The sequence below is a fragment of the Podarcis muralis genome, chromosome 16 (genome assembly GCF_964188315.1).
Source record: "Podarcis muralis chromosome 16, rPodMur119.hap1.1, whole genome shotgun sequence".
Lineage (NCBI taxonomy): Eukaryota > Metazoa > Chordata > Lepidosauria > Squamata > Lacertidae > Podarcis > Podarcis muralis.
Genome location: NC_135670.1, coordinates 37,555,499 through 37,576,636, shown reverse-complemented (window position 1 = coordinate 37,576,636; position 21,138 = coordinate 37,555,499). Strand labels below are relative to the sequence as shown.

The window sequence follows — 21,138 nt, the reverse complement described above, 5'->3', positions numbered from 1 at the left end:
GTGGGAAGAAAAGCCCTTCTCCCCACCTCCCGCCCCGCAAGCTCCGGGGACAGGAGGGCTTTGCTGCCGACCGCCAGCATTTTAAAAGTCCCCGGGACAGCGGAGACTTCTCCGCTGTCCCGGGGCGATTTTAAAATGCTGGTGGGCGTCTCCGCTGTCCCAGGAAGGCAGGCGGGGGGGAGCAAAGACTTTTGCCCCCCGCCGGCCTTCAGAAGAGGTCCAGGACCTCTTCTGAAGGCCGGCGGTGGGCGAAAGTCTTTGCTCCCGACGGCCAGCATTTTAAAAGCGGTCCGGGATAGTGGGAAAGCGCAGCGCAATTCCCTGCTATCCCGGACCGCTTTTAAAATGCTGGCGGTGGGGAGCAAAGCCTTTTGGCCCCCGCCGGCCTTCCTGGACCTCTTCTGAAGGCCGGAGGGGGGGCGAAAGGCTTTGCTCCCCACCGCCAGCATTTAAAAGAGGTCCCCGGAGATTTCCCTATGGGCTTGCTTCTTGCGAAGCAAGCCCATAGGGAAATTCGTCTTGCGGAACGACTCAAAAACGGAAAACTCTTTCGTCTTGCGAGTTTTTTGTTTTGCGAGGCGTTCGTCTTGTGAGCCACCACTGTACGCACTCTGCCAAAACATATGGAGCCTGGGAACAGAACTCCACGCGAAGTGGTCTTTGACTGTCCTCCACTGCAAGTACCTCCCCCTTGCACTGGGCCTATCCAATCAGACATCCGTCTACTCTGATTGACATTCACACCAGAGTCTCCTGAACAGAAAGCCTTTCCCATCAGCTGATCCTTCTTCCTCAGCCTTTGCCAACCTTCAGACATTTTGCACTTCAACTACCTCCCACCAGCCCCAGCCAGAAACCTCTGAAGGGCCCCCGTTTGGCAAAGGCTGTTCTAAGTGGAGCTGCCACAAATTGAGTCCAGAACCTTTTCTAAGCAAAGCTGTTGCTCTGCTACAGAGCTCTCCATGGTTCTTCATTCTGACCAGTGTAAGAGGAAACTAACATGAACATGATCCTCAGGCCCTTTGTTTGCTTTGGTGTCCTCTAGCAGATGCCAATTTAGGCCTCTATGAGGTCTAAAATTAGTGCTTCTGGATCTTCACTAAGAATAACTGCTTAGCTTTCTGCAAAGTTAGCAGATTCTTTTTCAAGTCTTCCTTTCTTCTTTCCCTCCCTTTCCTTAAGTTTTGGCAGCTCTACAATGCTATCACACTTTTTGAACTGTCAAGACATAAGAAATGTAAAGAATGGCAAGTAAGTGGTTTTCCCCCTCAAGTACCAATCAAAATCTCGGCAAACAGGGAGGGGGGCATTGATTGAATCCCCTTATATCAGCTGGGAAAAGGTAGCAGATGGAGAAGATGAGAAAGTAGCTATCCACATTTTATTACCCATGGATATCTTGTGTTAGACGCGGGTGGCACTGTGGGTTAAACCACAGAGCCTCGGACTTGCCGATCAGAAGGTCGGTGGTTCGAATCCCCGTGACGGGATGAGCTCCCATTGCTCGGTCCCTGCTCCTGCCAACCTAGCAGTTCGAAAGCACGTCAAAGTGCAAGTGGATAAATAGGTACCGCTCCGGCGGGAAGATAAACGGTGTTTCCATGCGCTGCTCTGGTTCGCCAGAAGCGGCTTAGTCATGCTGGCCACATGACCCGGAAGCTGTACACCGGCTCCCTCGGCCAATAAAGCGAGATGAGCACCGCAACCCCAGAGTCAGCCACGACTGGACCTAATGGTCAGGGGTCCCTTTACCTTTACCTTATCTTGTGTTACTGTGAAAGGTGCAAAGCCAACAGCCACCATGGCTCTGTTCTGCCTTCGCAGGTGGAGGCAGGAAGTGCCTATTCTGAATACTAGCTGCTGGAAGACACGGTGGAAGGGGGGTACTCTGATGTCTTGCATGTGAGGGATTCCCACAGGAATCTGGCTGACCGCTGAGAGAACAGGATACTGGACTAGATGGGCAGTTGGCCTGATCCAGCAGGTTCTTCTTAAGTTCTTATGTACTCATACAAGTGATCTTACAGTAGAGAAAGGAAGCTGTATGTGCCATTCTAGTAATGGCTGGTTCTCAATACACTTAGCTGCTTTAGCTGGCAGCTAATTCTTAATAGGGTTAACCTATTTAAGGGGTAGCCAACCTGGTGCCCTCCGGGTATTTTGGACTACAACTCCCATCATACCCAGCCAGCATGGCCCAGTGGTCAGGGATGATGGGAGTTTTAGTCCATAACCTCTGGAAGGCACCAGGTTGTCTACCCCTGGCCTATTTCACCGTATCCTTATTGAGACAGCCTTAAAGGTTTTCCAGTGGGCTGCAATAATGTCCTCATATAACGTCTGCCAAGTGCATAGGTTTGAGTTTGATTTTTTCCCTTCTTTTCCTGGTCCCATCTAGGTTTTTGTGCTTGCACTCACATTTCTGGTGCTCTTCCTTGGAAACTTCCTCACAACCCTGAAAGTTGTGCACGCTAAATTTCAAAAGAACAAAATGAAGAAATTGTGAAGACAGAAAGTCGTGCATGCCGGATGCTAGAACTTGAGGTCTGGTTTCATTTTTTCCTCTGCTGTGATTAGACTCATGTTCCAGACAGTCCTCCCGCTTCACCAGTGGCCCTGCAATAAGGGAACCACGGAGGAAATTCCACCTGCGTTATACTGTGAAGTCTTCCTCATCAGACTTGCGAGTGCTTGCGCTCTCCAGCTGGTAACCGGACTATTTATATTTAATTTAATCCAAAGCCCCTCTGGCCTTTGCTGGGATATAGCCATGAGGTTGATCCATTCTAGGAAGAAGATGGATTCTCAGGAGAGAACAAAAAAGAGATGAACTATTCGGGAATAAAGCAAACTTTGATTAAATACTCTCTTTAAAGTTCCTGGTCTTGGATCATGAAGGTTGTCTCTCATAGGGCCAAGTGCCGAGTACTGCTTTTTTCCAGAGCCCATCTTGGAAGCTGATAAGGCAGCCTGGTTACCCCCCCCCCCAATGTTTTGGACCACACTTCCCACTATCCCTGACCTTTGGTCAGTCTGGCTGTGGTTGATGGGAGTTGTAGTCCAACAACAGCTAGAGGGCATCAGGTTGGTAAAGGCTGGAGGGCAGGGGGAGCCAATCTGTTGCTAGACCCCCCACCTGTTCTTCACTTGCAACCAACTGGAAATGTTTTCAGTGGGCACATCCCACTGGATGTGGGCAGTGTGTGTGTGTTTGGGGGTACTCTTCACTGTAACCTATTCCAGCTAGACTAGACACAGGAAGAAAACTTGATTGAAATCCAGTGGATGATACCCTAATTTTTCATTAGCGTTGTTGATATGAAGGTTGAATGAATGTTTCAGCATTCAGATCTCTTGAGAAAGGGGGAGGAAGAAGAAAAGGTGGCAAATAAAGAGGAGCTGCCTCAATTCTTTCCCCTGTCTCAGTTTGTGATACGTGATCAAACTATATACATGCAGTGCTGGCTCTGCCATGAGGCAGAGTGAGGCAGCTGCCTCAGGTGGCCAATGCTGGAGTCCTTTCGGCTTCTATATGTGGGATGGGGAAGGGGGCGCCGTCTTATCATTGAGCAGCAAGGGCTGGCTCTGTAGACATCCTTAGTTTAAAATGCATTTTAACGCTGGCTCTGGGTGTTGCGAAAGGGTTGCGAGGTGAACACTGACAGCGTGGCTCCTTGGTCATTTTGCAAAAGTGCCCAAACCATTGAGAACAGACAACTTGGAAGGTCATCTCATTAAGAAAGCAAGTCACAAGGGGGAAAGACCAAAGGAGCTGCTGGCATGCATTTAGGGGCTTGTGGATAGGTTGGTAGGGGCAAAGTGTACCCTCGGTGGACGGGATGAGAAGCCACTGGTTAAATAATAGGCAGGTAGATGGAGGTGGGGGAGAGGAGGAAGGTCAATACAAAGCTGAAGGCTTCGTCCTCCAGGACGTTTTCTCAGGATTCTTTTTTTCAGTGTTGCTGTTGTTGTTGACAGCCAGTTTTTAATGGGAGACATCTTTTGAACCATGAGCCAGCAATATTGGCTTGGTTCAGTCCCACATAGGCAGAGGCACTGACCAGGTTTGTGAACTCTCTCCGTGGGTTTACAGAGGCCCTTGCACCCAATCTACTCTCCCCCATATGGCTGTTTCATGGCTGCCATTATGGGAGTGGCTGTTTGAAGGCAGGAGTGGCAAAACTATGACCCTCTCTGCCTATTACTGCTTCCATCAGACCTGACCACTGATCATGCTGGCTGGGGCTTAGGGGAGCTGGAGCCCACAACTTCTGGAGGCCCCCTCCACATCCCAAGGGAATCAACTCTACCAAAGAGCCGCTCTTTTTCCAGGTGGGTGGCTTAAGGAGCCCGTCACCTGTGTCTGGTGTATAGTAGTTGGAGAGGGGAGAATATTGACAGAACGGTCTGATAGGAAATATTTAGGGGCTTGAGCACATGTAGGGAACTTGGCCTAATTTCGGAAGCTCATGGCAAGCAGTCAGTTTACCTGCTCCACATATAGACCCATCTACTCTGCTAGGTCAACCCCTGGTATCTCCAGATAGGGATGGGAAAAACCTTGCCTGGAACCTGGAGAGCTGCTGCCAGTCAGTGTCAACAGTACTGGGCTCAGATGGCTCCAGGGCCTGCCTTGGTTGGAGGCAGCTTCCGGTGTTCCTGCCCCTTCCAATTCTTTTGGTTTTCAAGGAGCTCTCTATTAATGATGTTCACGCGTGGAGTGGGAGATCTGCCATGGCCACAGGAGTGTTTGAGGGTACCGTGAAAACAAAATAGGATGCAGTGGCAAAAGTATTTCACTTAGTTAGGGGTTGGCATTCTGGAAATGACAGGTGAAAGCAGCATCAGAGACAAAATCCTGGAAACCCCTTCAACCAACAGGCTGGTTCAGGAAAATATTTTCCTGTGCCTTTTGCTGAGAAGCTTCTGATAACTCTTTGCTCCAAAAGCAACATTGTCCATTGCAAGAAGCCCAAATACTCCCTGTTCTTTCATGCCTGCTAGACATAATTAGCTGAATTCTGCTGACTGAAATCTTTTAACGAACTCTTCCCTGTACACGGTATAAACGGAGGCCGACTTTTCCCCTCTGGCACAATAATCTCATCCAGGATATCAACTAACGCACCTGCTACAGCTTTACTCATTTCTTCTCCCTACCACCACCAACCTTTCAGATTAATACAACTGTTTGTTGGTACATTGTATAAAACCCCATTTCATATTCCAGTTAAAAGTTTTTGAAAAAGAAGGAAACCAAGGGAGAGTGAAGAATCTGAATTGGCTTTCAACTTAAGGCAGCGCTGCATATTTAGAAGGGCAAATTTTGAGGTAGATAGTACAAAGTGAAATAAACAAAAGCAATTTCAAAAATCGGTATTTATGGTTTACAGAAGGTGGATTGCAAGAGTATCCTATGGGATGAGCCACGGGATCCCCATACCTGTCCTAGTGCATTCATTGGACCTGAGTAATCTGTTACTTAGCCACATAGGTTCTTTGATAGCTGGAATCTTGCTACAGCTTCTTCTGAAGGGTTTCCAATATGCCACAAGGTAAGGTTGTGGCCGCTGAAAAAACCACAGTGCCTCTAATGTTGCCACCACAAAAAGGGTAGAAACAGAACTGTTTTCTTCTGCAAATGTTACAGCTGTTTTATCAGAGCAGAGACTGAGTTGTAGCCAATGTTAGTCCTGCTCAGAGTAGCTCTATTGAAGTTAATTGACATGACTAAGTTTCAGTAGGTCTGTGCAGAGTAGAACTTTTATGGTTACAACCCATTATTTCTAGTTTGTTTTTGTTTGGTTGCTTTTTTTTTTTAAAGCAAGCAAGAACTTGTGTATTTAAAAATGGCAAGAAGTTGGACCTACATACCTTACCTTAATTGCTCCTCAACAAGTACATTTGAAACACCCCGGAAATTTCTTCCAGAATCTATATACAGAAGAGCTCATTCCACAGTTAGCTAAAAGCTCAACCTTCAGAAAAGAAGGTGTAACAAGAAGGAGAACTTACAGCATGAAAACAAGTTGATTTTCTCATTAATTTCCAAGTAAAGAGACAGGAGCAGTCAATTTAAAAAGTGAGGGGGGAAGGGTTTAAAATACTGAAGAAACAGTCTTTTGTGTTCTGTTGTCTGAAAATACCAGAAATCATCATAATATGGCACATGGCCTCGATTTTGTCTGACGCTTTGCCTTTTTGATAGCATTCAGTGCAATGTTAGCTGTTTCTCTAAAAACATCCTCAACATTTTCACGAAACTTGGCAGAGCACTCGAGGTAAATGTCTGCGTTCATCCGGCGACAAGCTTCTTCACCCTGAAAGGTAATAGTAACAAAAGGATTTCAGGAAGGAGTCAGGCCGAAGGTAAGCAACCAGAATAAGAAATATGCATTATTTTAACTGAGTTTTATGTTAATAACAAACAGGGAGCTTGTGTGCCTGCTTATTGCATATTTGCCTAGTTGTAGAACTGTTTTTGTTTGGTGCTTGCCGGCTGCAAATGTTACATTTTCTACTGCTGTAAACACCAAGGAGATAACTCTCTCTCTCTCTCTCTCTCTCTCTCTCTCTCTCTCTCTCTCTCTCTCACACACACACACACACACACACACACACACACACACACACACAGAGCCAAGAGGTTTGGAATCTAGTTTACAGAGCTGTATTTACCTGAATATAAGTGATTGGCTCCTGCTGAGCTGAGCGGAGTTTCCGTAGATGTTCTTTGTCCTTCCGAAGGTCTGTTTTGCAGCCCACAAGTACTATGGGGATTCCACGGCAGAAATGGTTCACCTCATGGGACCACTGGCAGAGAGAGATCAAAGTGTTTAAACAGCTAGATGTGACAAACAAAACTGTAAATAGAGATGGAAACATTTCTGATACTGAGATATGAGACACAGAGAATTCTCAAGGAGAATTTGGAAGGAACAAATATAAAGGTAAAGGTACCCCTGCCCGTACGGGCCAGTCTTGACAGACTCTGGGGTTGTGCGCTCATCTCACTCTATAGGCTGGGAGCCAGCGCTGTCCGCAGACACTTCCGGGTCACGTGGCCAGCGTGACAAACTGCATCTGGCGAGCCAGCGCAGCACACGGAATGGCATTTACCTTCCCGCTGGTAAGCGGTCCCTATTTATCTACTTGCACCCAGGGGTGCTTTCGAACTGCTAGGTTGGCAGGCGCTGGGACCGAACAACGGGAGCGCACCCCGCCGCGGGGATTCGAACCGCCGACCTTTCGATCGGCAAGCCCTAGGCGCTGAGGCTTTTACCCACAGCGCCACCCGCGTCCCTCAAGGAACAAATATACAACCTGGTAAAAAAGCCATCAAAATAATAGTAAAATAAGACAGCAGATTTTTTGTTCGCATTCATCCGTCTCAAGAGACAATGGAGTGTGTGTCTGGGGGTGAAGTCAAACCACTGCACTAGCAGCCCTGAAGTGACCTCTCCAGGTTGCAAGCCTGGGCAGTGTGTATGGAGGTCCTGGGCTGCCCAGATGTCAAGACCCCCCCTCTTGGCCTCACTGATGTGTTCCAAAGGAAAGTAGAGCAATATATTTGACACCAGCTTGGCTGCAGGAAAGAGTCATACAAGATGTCATCCAACCACCTTAGGGACTCCAGATTTGTGTAGGGTTTACTCCTTAGCCTTTTCTTCTCCTGAAGCTGTCCCACAAGGCAGCAGAGGATCAGTGTTTTGCTTCTAGATGGGCTACCTTCCCAGGTTGAGGAGCCCCATCTGCCCAGACCAATGGCTTCAAGAAAGGAGATTCTGACTGAACATCAGCATGAACCTTCTAATGATAAGAGCTGTTTGACAGTGAAATGCGCTCTCATAAAGTTGGTGCTCTAAATCCACCCCAATCTCACACACACACAAATTCACTACAGCCACCCTAGGCCACTCCCAACCTCTCTCGCCACCAAGGAAATATAACAAGCAAATAGTAAAAGAACCCACACAAATGATGCTGACGCAAAACCCCACACATACACTAAATATAAGAATAGAAGCACTGCCACCCGACCCCACCCCACTCACCCTTGTCCCCTCCCCCTCTTTCCCCCCTCGTCTTCCTAATGTAACACTAATGTCTCTCAACAAATGAAACTGATCTGTAGAAACCGCAACTGGAAAAAAGAGACATTGCACATACTTTTGTAAACTAAGAAATCTTTAATATTTTATTTTTTTAAAAAAAAGCAAGTAGCCAAATAACTAACTGCAGAACCATCTACAACAAAGGTCTCTTACCTTAATTAATACATTATCAAAGCTAGTAGGGTTCATGACATCATAGCATATTAAAACCACATTGGTACTCTGGTATGAAAGTGGTCGTAGGCGATCATAATCCTCCTGCCCTGAAAGAGAGGGGAAGTAAATAGCTCTTTTTTTAACTTTCTCTAAGGGATATTAAGAAATACCATAAAGCAGGAAGCGGCATCTATAATTAATCCTCCCTGTGGCTTTTGCCACTGATCTTCACCTACTCAACTGGCACCACCTATTTTTATTTTATTTTCTTCCTGCAGGCATTTTAATTGTGGTTTGATTATATAGTTTTAACCAATTTTTGTTTTTGTATTGTACCTTTGCGAACCATTTAGAGACTATTGCAGTTAAGCTGTATAAAAAACTGTTTAAATAAAATAGATAAACCTGAAAATGAGCAATTGGGTGGTACAAATGCATGGCAGGTAAGGCAATCAATATCTGCTAGTCACAGTGGCTGCGTACTACCTCTAGTACTGGAGGTGGCTGGAGAGCCCTGTTGTTCTCGTGTCCCACTTGCGGGCTTCCCAGAGGCATCAGATTGGCCAGGATGCTGGACTGGATGGGCCATTGGCCTGACCCAGCAGGGCTTCTCTTGTGTTCCTAAACCAGATTAACTGACTCAAGTATAACCTGGGAATATTGTTTGTAGGGAATGGGTGGAGTGTTACAGAGCTGTAAGATAATGTAATCTTCAGAAAACTACAGTACCCTGGGTTCCCTAGGGCAGTGTTTCCCAAACGTTTTTGGGCAACGGCACACCTGTTTACCGGAAAAAAATCTCGCGGCACACCACCATTAAAGCCCCGCCCCGTGACGTCAGCGCGCAGCGTCACGCCGGGAGGGACGCACAAAAGTGAAAGTTTTTTCCCTTCCCCTTGCCGGGGTGGGAGGAGGCAGCAGAGCGAGGGACTGAGGGACGGCGGCAGCTGAGGCGGCGGCGATAGCGGGCGGAGGAGGAGCCGTCGCCGGGAGTTGCTGCTGCTGCTGTTGCTGCTGCTGCCCGGACATGCCGGCCTCCTCCTCCTCCGCTGTCTCGCAAGCAACCCACCCTCCCCCCGCTTCCCCAGACCGTCTCCCCCCCCCACCGCCGTGTCCCCTACCTGTGCTGCAGCCCCACTAGCCCCAGCGTGATCACATGGGGCACGTCCAGCTCCGTGGGCCACAGGCCGGAGGCGATGCACCCGAACACGCCGCACTCCTCCCGAATCCCCAGCTCCTCGAATTCCATGGTGCCCGAGCGAACACGTGTTGTTGTCAGCGCAGCTGCTTCTGTTATTGCCGCTGCTGCCTCCTGCCGCCGCCGCCGCCTGGGTTTGAGGGGGGGGGCGGAGGAGGAGGAGAAGGAGGCGGCGGCCTCAGAGGCGCGAGTTCCTCTCCGCGCCCACCCCTTGCGCCCGCCTCATTTACATGCATACATTACGAAGGGGCGAAATTCCCCGCCTCGGGGCTGCTCCGCGTGGTGGAGTTGGTTTCCCCACCCCAGAGGAGCAGAGCAAGAGAGGTCGCCTTCGGGGCGGGGGGGGCTACTTTGTATCTGCCTTTGGACACAAGTTAGCTCCCGCTCGCTCTTTCTCTCTCCCCACAAGTTAACTTTGTTTCCCTCTCTCTTTCTCTCTGCGCGCGCGCGCTTCTGAGAGCGAGTTTTGCCCAGTGGCTCCGAGAGTGTAAACGGCTGGCTGAAGTGCTGAGGAGACCGCGAAGGGCGGAGGGAGCTGGGCTTCGCGCGCGACGGAAGGGGTTATTCCCCCCCCCCCCCCCTTATGGAAACGGGGTTTGAGGGAATAAGGGGTAGGGAGGAGACTTCGGTTTTTGCGCGACTGAGCAGGGGAAGGGGGCGTCGGCGGGCGCTCGCCTCAGATTGGAGAAACGCTACCAAAGGGTTGTGAGCGGGGGGGTGTGTTAAAAACATCCCTCCCTCCGTGGGTGGAGGAAAGGGGGCTGGGAGGCAGGATGTGGCCCCGGCGGAGAGTTTTAGGTGGCCCAACCCCTTCCCTTTCCCAATGAGGTGGAAGCATTGGCGGGTTTCTGCAACCGCGCCCCGCCCCCTTCCGCCGTCCGTGCCCCCCCCCCTCCCTTCGTACGCAGCCCCAAAAGTGCCTCCGGACTCCGAACGCGCTTCTTTTTCGGGTCGCTTCCCTCTCGCGCGCTGCTCACTTGGTTTTGTTCTCTCCTAGGCGCCCGACTCGCCCGCCTCCCTCCCACGGCACACCAGCCGGTGTCTCACGGCACACTAGTGTGCCGCGGAACACCGGTTGGGAAACACTGCCCTAGGGGTATCAATGACTAAGGTGGATGTAGCCTTCACAAAACTTGAATGAGTAAAAGGAAACTCTTCTCTCTTGAATGGAGTCAAAATACAAATAAATTGTATTCTTTACTTAAAGTAAAGGTAAAGGTACCCCTGCCCGTACGGGCCAGTCTTGCCAGACTCTAGGGTTGTGCGCCCATCTCACTCAAGAGGCCGGGGGCCAGCGCTGTCCGGAGACACTTCCGGGTCACGTGGCCAGCGTGACAAAGCTGCATCTGGCGAGCCAGCGCAGCACACGGAAACGCCGTTTACCTTCCCGCTAGTAAGCGGTCCCTATTTATCTACTTGCACCCGGGGGTGCTTTCGAACTGCTAGGTTGGCAGGCGCTGGGACCGAACAACGGGAGCGCACCCCGCCGCGGGGATTCGAACCGCCAACCTTTTGATCGGCAAGCCCTAGGCGCTGAGGCTTTTACCCACAGCGCCACCCGCGTCCCCAAGCTCCCCCTTATGGTAGCCTAAAAATGCTGCCCAAAGAGTCCCTAGATCAGGCGTAGGCAACCTAAGGCCCAGGGGCCGGATGTGGCCCAGTTGCCTTCTCAATCCAGCCCGTGGACGGTCTGGGAATCAGCATGTTTTTTACATGAGTAGAATGTGTCCTTTTATTCAAAATGCATCTCTGGGTTATTTGTGGGGCCTAGGAATTTGTTCATTTTCCCCTCAAAATATAGTCCGGCCCACCACATGGTCTGAGGGACAGTGGAGCGGCCCACGGCTGGAAAAGGTTGCTGACCCATGCCCTAGATTGTAGGGGAAACTAGGAGGTAACTGCCTCATGTAATTATTCCTCAGCTGCCCTAAATGATTTAACATGTGATGTCAAACACAGAAGACAACTTCTGTTGGCCAACCACTGACAGTGGCAAATTACTGTAGAAATTGAAGCTGTGTGTGTTGTGTTGGATCAGTTGAGGCTATCCTAAGATTTCCAGACAGTGAAATCTTAAAGCAATTAAAGGAGGGGAGGGGAAAAACATTCACCAGGTATGTTATTTCCTTTGTGTTCCTATGAAGCTCTGAAAGTTGCAATTCCACAGGCCGGGGGTGCGTCCACTGCTGAGTCTTTCCGCGGAACAACAGTATGCACAAAATACAGGCAAAATTGCATCGGTGCCCATGTACACTTGTGTTAGTCCTTTGGGGATTTAAGATGAGGGATGGGGAAGCTTCAGCTTCCAGATGAGATAAGACTACAAGTCCCATCATCCCCAAAGATAAGAAATGGTGGAAGCTGGAGTACAGCATCCCCTGAAAGGCCATATGTTCCACATCCTCTGATTAGAACCAGCTTTTCTGAAGTTCCCTTTGCCTGGTTGCCTGAAGGTAGTTCTCACCCTCCGAAGGTGAGCAGGTGAGTAGCTTTCTCCACAAGACCCACAAATTGCCCTGCAGAGTCAACCAAGAGACAAGCCAATTCTACAGAAAGCATAAATGGGTCCCTCGTGCCTCTTTTCTTGTCCTCCCCATTCCAGACTTTTGCATAATAATTGAGGTGGGTATGGGGAATTCCAGCAACATAAATCAAGCAAAGCAAAGCACTTGCTTGCTTGCTCTCCCCCACTCCTGTGACTAATACTTTGCCTTCCTTGATTTTCAGATATGCACATAGCACAGAGCTTTTATTTCCACCTTGATTAAGCCCCAAGTTACGCCTGGCATGCCATGCTGTATTAGCTTAGTCAGCAGGAAAGCAAAGGTCAGACGATATAAACATGTAATCTGTGAAAATTGCACAACTCTGAATTATCACACTGTTATAGTAGGAGGTAAATAGCTTAGCACAGCCTTTCCCAACCTGGTGTCCTCCACTGTTTTGGTCTACAAGCCCAATCCGCCACAGCCAGTGGACACCAAGTGGGAGAAGGCTCACATTTCGGGAGAAAGGAGATTAGTCAGGACCTTCCTTCCAGCTATTGGCAAACACTGCGAAAGCTGCCCTAAGGGTGTCATTTGTTAGGTGTTACTAAAAATGCTTCTGTCCGCCTTTCTATGCATGCAGTCTGCAGCAGAAGTTCCTTTTGTGGAGCGCATTGGGGTGGCCTTTGGTAAGCCACTGCTTCTCTGCCTCAGTTCTCTCATTTGCAAGTATGAAAATACTTGGCAGGGCTGTTGAAAGGTTTATTGAGAAAAAGAAAAACTCTGAGCACTCAGAACAGAGCTGTACAAAATGCCAGTGTTAGCAGTGAGAGGCTGAGAGCTCATGGGGTTTTACCTTGATGGGGTCTGTGTGACTGTCTGCTTGTTTTTAGAGGCTATGCATGGGCACCCCAGGCTGCACCAAGCTCCACCCAGGTATTCGGCCCAGTAGATCAGGGTATAAGTTGAGTAGAAGCAGACTCTGTGTGCAGCAGCAACTCCCACTCCACCACTTTAGGTCATTGGCCTCACAGCAGCAAGAGGTGCAAAGATGATGGTGAGGAGAGATAAAGCTTGACACATAGGCCAGAGATCTTGGTGCACAGAGTTGTCTGTGACAGTCCTAGATTATTAGCACACATATGCACCACTCGTTCATTCTCGCTTTCTGTGGGGTCTGGGTAAAAGCTGGATCCAGAAGAATTAAAACAGAGCTCATGGACTTGCATTATATTACACAAGGTCTTGCCAGAACCCATAAAGTTCAAGTTTGTACACTGCACAGTAAAAATTGCAGATCCAGTGCATGCCAGCACCACACAAACATTAAGGTGTGGAGCTTCATGATTTTGACATAGGATGACCACTGGAACGTGGGCAGCCTCAGAGGCTTTGCACCAAGGAAATCCTCAGTGGTGCCGCCGTGACTGTGAGAACCCTGTTGGTTTCCCCAGCCATTCATAATCTCCCACCAGCCCTCTCTTGATCTCTTTTCAGCCACAGCAGGAAATAATTGATGTTGTGCTGATACATGCTTTGGGGGGGGGGGGTGAGATTACCTGCAGTGTCGTATAAGTGTAGGAGCACTTCTTTTTTGCCCAGAGTGATGCTGGTGGTGTATTTCTCAAATACTGAAGGAGCGTATTGCTGTCAATGAAAGGGAAGCACAGTGCTGTTGGTAAATATTGTGATGTTCCACACAAACCTGTCCCTGCTTAGCTTAATGAGCAATGTATTTTAAAGTCCATATTTTCCTTCTTTTTTTGCAAAAGTTAATAATAATAATAATAATAATAATAATAATAATAATAATAATAATAATATTTTTATTTATACCCCGCCCTCCCTGGCCAAAACCGGGCTCAGAGCAGTTAACATCAAATGTATAAAATCAGGCAATCAATTAAAATACTGTACATCTTAAAATCAGATCAGGATCAGAATAAAATCCAATCAGATGGCAACCCACAGATTAGGGTTGGGGACCTTAAATACTCACCAGGCCCAACTGTTTGTGCTAAACTTATATGGACCTGTGAGGGGAAAAAATCTCATCCAGATTTTTAAACCATAGTAACTGAGTTTCTGATGATAATAATAATAATAATAATAATAATAATAATAATAATAATAATAATAATTTATTATTTGTACCCCGCCCATCTGGCTGGGTTTCCCCAGCCACTCTGGGCGGCTTCCATAGAAACCAAAAATACACTAAAATATCATACATTAAAAACTTCCCTGAACAGGGCTGCCTTAAGATGTCTTCTGAATGTCAGGTAGTTATTTATCACTTTGACATCTGATGGGAGGGCGTTCCACAGGGCGGGCGCCACTACCGAGAAGGCCCTCTGCCTGGTTCCCTGTAGTTTTGCTTCTCGCAATGAGGGAACCGCCAGAAGGCCCTCGGCACTGGACCTCGGCGTCCGGGCAGAACGATGGGGGTGGAGACGCTCCTTCAGGTATACTGGGCTGAGGCCGTTTAGGGCTTTAAAGGTAAGCACCAACACTTTGAATTGTGCTCGGAAACGTCCTGGGAGCCAATGTGCTGCATGTGTCTGTTTTTTCTCAACAGATCCTCAGCATCACTCTTGAGGATATAACTTGGGTGTTTAGGTTTAGGAATCACATGTCCATGGCACTGAAATGGAGCAGATTTCTAGACCAAAGTACCCTTCCTGCCCAGATAAACAGTAGCTTTCTCCGGTTGGCCTGCAGGGAGAACAAGAAGTTGGGCAGAGGAGCACGCCCTCAAAGGGGAGATGGAGGTGGCTGCTTCCTCTGGACTAAAATAGAGCCACACATGCACAGGGGCTAAGCGAGTTTGCATCCCGCATGGCGTTCCTCTTCCTTTATTTGGCATAAGCCTTGGCTGCAGGCCATAGCATGGTACACTGGTTCTGCCTCTTCAATCTCAGCCTTTATATACCTTATTGATCACTGTTCTGCAGATACCGTCTTATCAAGAGGTCAGTTCCACACAATGCAGAATTGAGCCTTTAGTGTTGTGGCACCTGCCCTTTGGAATTCCCTCCCCTTGAACGCCAGACACACACAGTCTCAGTTGTTTCAGCACCAACTGAAGAATTTCCTGTTTCAATAAGACTTTTAAGTTAAGATCTTTCTCAGTCTGCCTCTGCACTGGAATTGTTTTTAATGTTTTTGTCCTATCGCTTATTGTTTGCTACCCTGGGCTCCTTTAGAAGGAAAGGTGGGGGTATACGTTTAATAAATAAATACCGTATTTTTTGCTCTATAAGATTCACTTTTTCCCTCCTAAAATGTAAGGGGAAATGTGTGGGCGTCTTATGGAGCGAATGCAGGCTGCACAGCTATCCCAGAAGCCAGAACAGCAAGACGGATTGCTGCTTTCACTGGGCAGCAATCCCTCTTGCTGTTCTGGCTTCTGGGATTCAGAATATTTTTCCCCCTTGTTTTCCTCCTCCAAAAACTAGGTGCGTCTTGTGGTCTGGTGCGTCTTATAGAGCGAAAAATACGTTAAGCTGGGAATTCAGCATAACCTCCTTCACACACTTTACGGCCTCCAGGATCTTTATCCTCATTCACCTATTGTTCCCATCGGGTCTTTTTAACACACTGACATTTGCCAAAATATCTGGAGGGGATTGGGTTGGAAAAGGTTGCTAAGCAGATTTACTTGTGACTAAATTTCATTGGGTTCAGTAGGCCTGAGAAGTTTTTCTATTGGGTTGCAGCCTTCATTGCATTTTGTGAAAGACACATAGCAAGACCTTCTGGGTATTTGCTGATGGAGTGAATTTTGAACTTGAAATTACTATTCTATTACTATCACAACCTCCTTCAACCCACCAAATTGTGCAATAGTGACATTTATTGCAAAAACCATTATTTATGTAGCTTGCAAACTGGCACAGTATGTCCTTAGGGTGGGGAAGCAGTGCTGGGAAGGGTTTTGTGACATCTGAAAATTACTGTAACGCCTGTACGCAACTCTAACCTTCAAATGTGCTAACAGCTAAAGCTATGACAGGAAGGACGTCATCTGCACATCCTGCCACTATGTGGTTTAGATATGAGTTGAAGAGCTTCTTGTGACCAACTCTAGCGGAAAACCCCCAACTTATGCCATCCTATGCAATAGCCTTTGCCAGCCTGGTACTCTCTAGTTGTTTTTCATGGGGCGGATAGCACTTGTAGTCCAAAGCAGCTGCAGAACAACAGGTTGGCAAAGGCTGATATACTAGACTAACTGCCCTAACACAAGCTATTTAACTGCTCTGTTTAAGGGATTTTCCCATCTGAAACAAGCCTTCAAAAGCCAAGCCAACAAATATGGGTGATGGAAAGGTTACATTTGGGGCTTTTAGTTTTTTAAAATGAATGTTATGAACATTCTTTCTGTTTTATATACGTTATAAAATGAGATAAAAAATATATTTACAAAAAAAGATTAAGAGCACCTCAGAGATTGAAGCAGAGTGTAAGATGAAGGTAGGTAACGCAGCCACAAAGCCATAAAGATGGGAAGGCAACCAGTTGATCAAAACCCAGGACAGGGAGAAAATACAACCTGGGGAAGTGACCTGGTGGAAGTAACATCTACTCCAGGAAACATTAGAAGCAGTTGCTGCACATGTAAAAGGCCCACTCTTTCAGAGTGAATACACAGGATGTGGAAATGTTTGTAATATTAGAAGGAATTGCCCAGCTAAAGAAACTCAGTGCAGGAAGTGTTTTTTTAAAAATAGAGCATTTTACTAGCAGGTGGGAGATTCTTTTCGGTATTTGCCATTTACAATTTTAAGTGCTGTTGTGATTGTTCAAAGAAAGGTGACACGTCTCAGAGATGCAAAAGGTGTCGTCGTAAATGGATGACATCCATGGCACTTTATGCAGTAGACCATGACAAAACACTGGCCGCCATCTTTCAGACTCAAGCTAAAAAAGTATAAAAAGAATCCACCACGTCCTTATTTGGGGGACCAGAACAAGAAAGGTCATTATTTCCACTGGCTCAATCTCAAGAGTATAATGAGGCTGACAAACCCACAATGGTTGGTGCTGATGTATCTGTAGCCATGAACAAGGTGGAGTGCAATGACAACTACATGGTTCACAATGGATGTCTGTTGAATTGTGCAACTTAATTTTTCCTTAATAGAGGAGACCTTCCCATGAAGCTCCGCAACGGCCACTGACACTTGTGAGTGAAAAGGAGTAAAGATGTACTCACTCGCATTCCTGCTGTGCAGACTTCTCTGCCAACAGCTGAAAATATGCTGTGACCTTCCATCTATGGATGATGGGTTGTATACAAATTTAATAAACAATAAAATAAAAATAAAAAACAGGCTTCACCAGATCCATGGAGATCCAGGCCTTCAAGAAGTCTTGCTTACGTTAGAATATATCAGGATGTCGTAAACACCTCTGAAATACTTAAGAGATGACTAGAAAACACTTTGCAGGCTATGGAGCTCTGTGTCGTTGTGCCACAATCTCTAATAGCATCAGGGTCTAACCAGATGCCATAAGCAAGCCAAGCTGACGAAGTATGGTGGGCTGGCACTGGAAAGGACATAAAGAACTCTAATCTTGTGGGCATGAGGGATCTACTTATATGCTTGTTCCAATCTACCTGAATTGTGTTGGGATGGAGGGACTAGTGAAGAGGGAGTTTACAGTGGTACCTTGGGTTAAGAACTTAATTTGTTCCGGAGTTCCATACTTAACCTGAAACTGTTCTTAACCTGAAGCGCCACTTTAGCTAATGGGGCCACCTGCTGCCGCCGTGCCGCCAGAGCACGATTTCTGTTCTCATCCTGAAGCAAAGTTCTTAACCTGATGTACTATTTCTGGGTTAGTGGAGTCTAACCTGAAGCGTCTGAAACCCGAGGTACCACTGTATTTGTTGCTAACCCTGAAGAATGATTCCCATAGAAGACTGACTTTGGGCAGGTGTCTAGGATGTGAGATTTTAGGTTGAGGGGTACATCTTAGTGCTACACAGCTTTTGGGGGAAAGGGACCCTCTTTTTCCACAGGTGTTTGGGCTGGCGAATTGTGGATATTCTCAACTTTTGATCAGTCTCCTAATCTCTTTTATTCTCTCCCCTCTTCCTCCTCTTTTGGTGGCCTGGGTTTATTATTTTTTGGTAACCCTCTTTGAGGGTGAAATGTATTGATTGCAATATAAATATTGGATATACGTGTTTACTTTTTTATTAAACTCAATATTTTTGGTTGGTGAAGTGTGTGTGTGGGGGGGGGAGAGAAGAGATGTGTGTGGAATTTAATGCTTCCTTTTTCTTATTTTGTCATACATTCTGCTCTTCGTCACCCACTTCTCAGGGCAGCTTTTTCACTTTGCTAAATGACAAAAGCTGGGTTTGGGTTTTTTAAAGTTTTTCTAATACATGCCCTGTCTCCCTTGCCCGCCCGCCCAACGGCGAACTTGCACCCCATCCATCCTGGCCTTTGGGCAGCTGGGTAAGGTAGCCCCCCCCCCCCCCCGTCGCCAGACCCTAATGGAAGGTCCCACCTCTCACTTTTCCTGCTATTGGCCCCGTGGGCGAGACCTGCCTGGTCCAAAAGGTTCTCTCGCGGGGGGGAGGGGGGTTCTGGCGGAAAGTTCTGGAACCCGAGAGGGAGAAAAGGCGGGAAGGGCGAGCGGGCTGCGATTGGCTGAGGGAGGAGGCCCCCTACTCACCTCAGGGAAGGCGCCTTCAGCGAAGACCAGGAGCAGCGATGTTTTCCCGCAGCCCCCGTCGCCCACCACCACCACCTTCAGCTCTTTCTTCTTCTTCTTCTTCCTCCCACCCTCCGCAGGCGGGCGCTCGCCTTCCTCCGAGTCCCCGCCTGGCACCGAGCCGTTACCTTCGGCCATGGGGCGGCTTCTCCCGCCGCACCCCTTGGAGGCGCGGGAGGGAAGGGGCGCCTCTCTGAGGGAAAGGCAGCCCGGCGGAGCCCCTCCGTCCGTCCCTCGCTCCCTCCCTCAGCCCGGCAATGACAGAAGCCAGCTCCGCCGTCCTTCCTGCCGGCTCAGAAGACAGAGGAAGAGGCGAAGGATGCGGTCAGGCGGCCTCTCCCTCAGCGCAGCTCTTGCCTCAACCGCTAAAAAACACATTAGCAGCAACCCCAAACACACACACACACACATGGAAAAAGTTTTATTGTTGGCGGTGTGACATTGCGGTTCAAAATGCGCACAGGAAAAAACGCCAGCAAGGCAAAAGTCTCCGCTCCCGAGGAGCTTACAGTGTAAATGCGACTTTGGAGAGATGGAGGTGAGCGGTAAGCGGCATTTCACTTTAAAATGTATGCCCACATACCTGGAAGCCCATTAAATGTGTGGAATTTGTTTTTAGCTAGCGGCAGCACTTTTAACATGCTCGGAGTAATTAACGTGGAATTTTTAAAAAAATTTCCAAAAGTAAAATACAATTACTGTAGTCAAACATTTTCCAATATACGTTTCCTCAGTAATCGACTTCCCTTCCATGCTTTCCTCAAAATTATCTATTGCTGCCAGTGGCGTAGCGTGGGTTGTCAGCACCCGGGGCAAGGCAAGTAATTTGCGCCCCCTAACCCGTGGATTTGCGCCCCCTAACCCGTGGATTTGCCCTAACCCCAGATGTTGCGGCCGGCCCCCCCCCTGCACCCCCCACGCTATGCCACTGATTGCTGCTGCATATTATAATTAAGCTATACCTCCCCCCCTCCAATTTATTCTCAGAATAACAATAACTGCTGAGCTTACACCAAACCTACTAGAGTTTTAACATCTTTACATTAATATTTTTAATAACCTACAAACATTACCCAATCCTCCTTGAAGGCTGTCTCATCTTGTCTCATCTTAATTTTACTAGTTAAGTTTACTAATTCAGCATATTCCATAAATTTCAACTGCCACCCCTCTTTTATAGGTACTGCACCCTCCCACCATTTGGGGGCATATAGCACTCTTCACTGCAGTAGTCGCATGCAGAAATAACAACAACAAATGTTTATTCGGCTATTACGCATTATTCGGCTATTACGCATTTTCGCATGCAGAAATAGTCTTTGGTACATCTGGTCCAGTTATCCCTAGGAGAAAAGCTGGGGGGGGGTTGGGGGGGAGTCCTCTTAAATATATTTTTTTATCTCATTAAGTTATCATCTCCCAAATCCCTTAGCTATTCTGCAAGTCCACTGCATACGAGATATGATAAAGAAACCTTTTGTTTCTTTACATTTCCAACACGTACCTGATTCTGACTATACATCTTTGCTAGTTTACTTGGTGTAAAGTACCATCTATAAATCATTTTAATTTGTGGAACTGCTTGACCACAGTATGTAATGATGACAACTAGCACAGTTAGCTTTCAATAAGGATTAAGATAAATTTCATTGAGGTCTATCTGTGACTGTTAGATGTTTATCTAAACTAAGGTAACTGGTGACTCCACCTTGCTTGATCTGATCTGCATGAGAGACCACTTGAAAACCCCATGTGTGCCACCTTGAGCTCCATAGAAAGGTGGGCTATAAATGTATGAACTCAAGTAAATTCATTGTTTAGTATAGCAAGAGAGTGGATCTGGAATTAAAACAGGATGGGCCTCTCTTTGTGCTTATTTGTGAGAACCACTCACCAGGCTTGCTCTGCTTTGAAAACAGGTTCATAGTTGGGGAGGTGATATACAAGGGACTTAGTATCCCCATATGTGTTTCTCTGTAAAATTAACTTTACCCCTTTGGAAGACTTCCTCACAAATCCAAATATTCTGAATCTCTAACTGTTCAAGATAATAATCAATCAATCAAATCCGTTTATTGTGAGGACCATGCCTGTGCACAAACATCAACACTACAATAGTTAAAAATATTAAAATTCATTACATACTATGCCAACAAAACCTTCTTCCCACAAACTAGAAAAGGAGGGAAAACGAGCAACGAATTAAACAGACGATGAAGGGGTCTTTACATTGTCGTCCATAAATCTTTCCCTGGCTTTCATGGCCTTCATCACAAAAACCACTACCACATGGGTAATGCGTGGGTTTGCATCAACTAACAAAAATTTTACTCTATCTTCAGGACTGGTTATAGAGTTGGGTATAATTTGCAGCAATGCGTCTCTAAAGCCCGAGTAAATGGGGCAATAGAGGAGGTTTATTTATAATAATATAAATAGGGGAAGTCGTTAA

At 47.3% G+C, this 21,138-nt stretch overlaps 2 protein-coding genes across 4 annotated transcripts in view; one reads left to right on the top strand and one right to left on the bottom strand.

Annotated features, from left to right (window-relative positions):
• TMEM120B (transmembrane protein 120B) overlaps window positions 1-2,862 on the top strand; it is a 30,338-nt gene extending 27,476 nt beyond the window's left edge. The window contains exons 11-12 of one of the 2 annotated variants that reach the window (XM_028709297.2): window positions 1,183-1,251; window positions 2,399-2,862. In XM_028709297.2, coding sequence (XP_028565130.2) covers window positions 1,183-1,251; window positions 2,399-2,506 — 177 coding nt within the window. In that variant the 3' untranslated portion in view covers window positions 2,507-2,862. The remainder of the gene's footprint in view (window positions 1-1,182; window positions 1,252-2,398) is intronic. The other variant, XM_077920836.1, reaches the window with a different exon arrangement.
• Window positions 2,863-5,361: 2,499 nt separating this feature from the next.
• Window positions 5,362-21,138, bottom strand: part of RHOF (ras homolog family member F, filopodia associated) — a 35,384-nt gene continuing 19,607 nt past the window's right edge. The window contains exons 1-5 of one of the 2 annotated variants that reach the window (XM_028709301.2): window positions 18,648-18,972; window positions 13,514-13,601; window positions 8,268-8,377; window positions 6,679-6,813; window positions 5,362-6,320 (exon numbers count right to left, since the gene is read on the bottom strand). In XM_028709301.2, coding sequence (XP_028565134.1) covers window positions 6,156-6,320; window positions 6,679-6,813; window positions 8,268-8,377; window positions 13,514-13,601; window positions 18,648-18,824 — 675 coding nt within the window. In that variant the 5' untranslated portion in view covers window positions 18,825-18,972 and the 3' untranslated portion in view covers window positions 5,362-6,155. Of the gene's footprint in view, window positions 6,321-6,678; window positions 6,814-8,267; window positions 8,378-13,513; window positions 13,602-18,647; window positions 18,973-21,138 lie in introns of those variants that run through there. The other variant, XM_077920837.1, reaches the window with a different exon arrangement.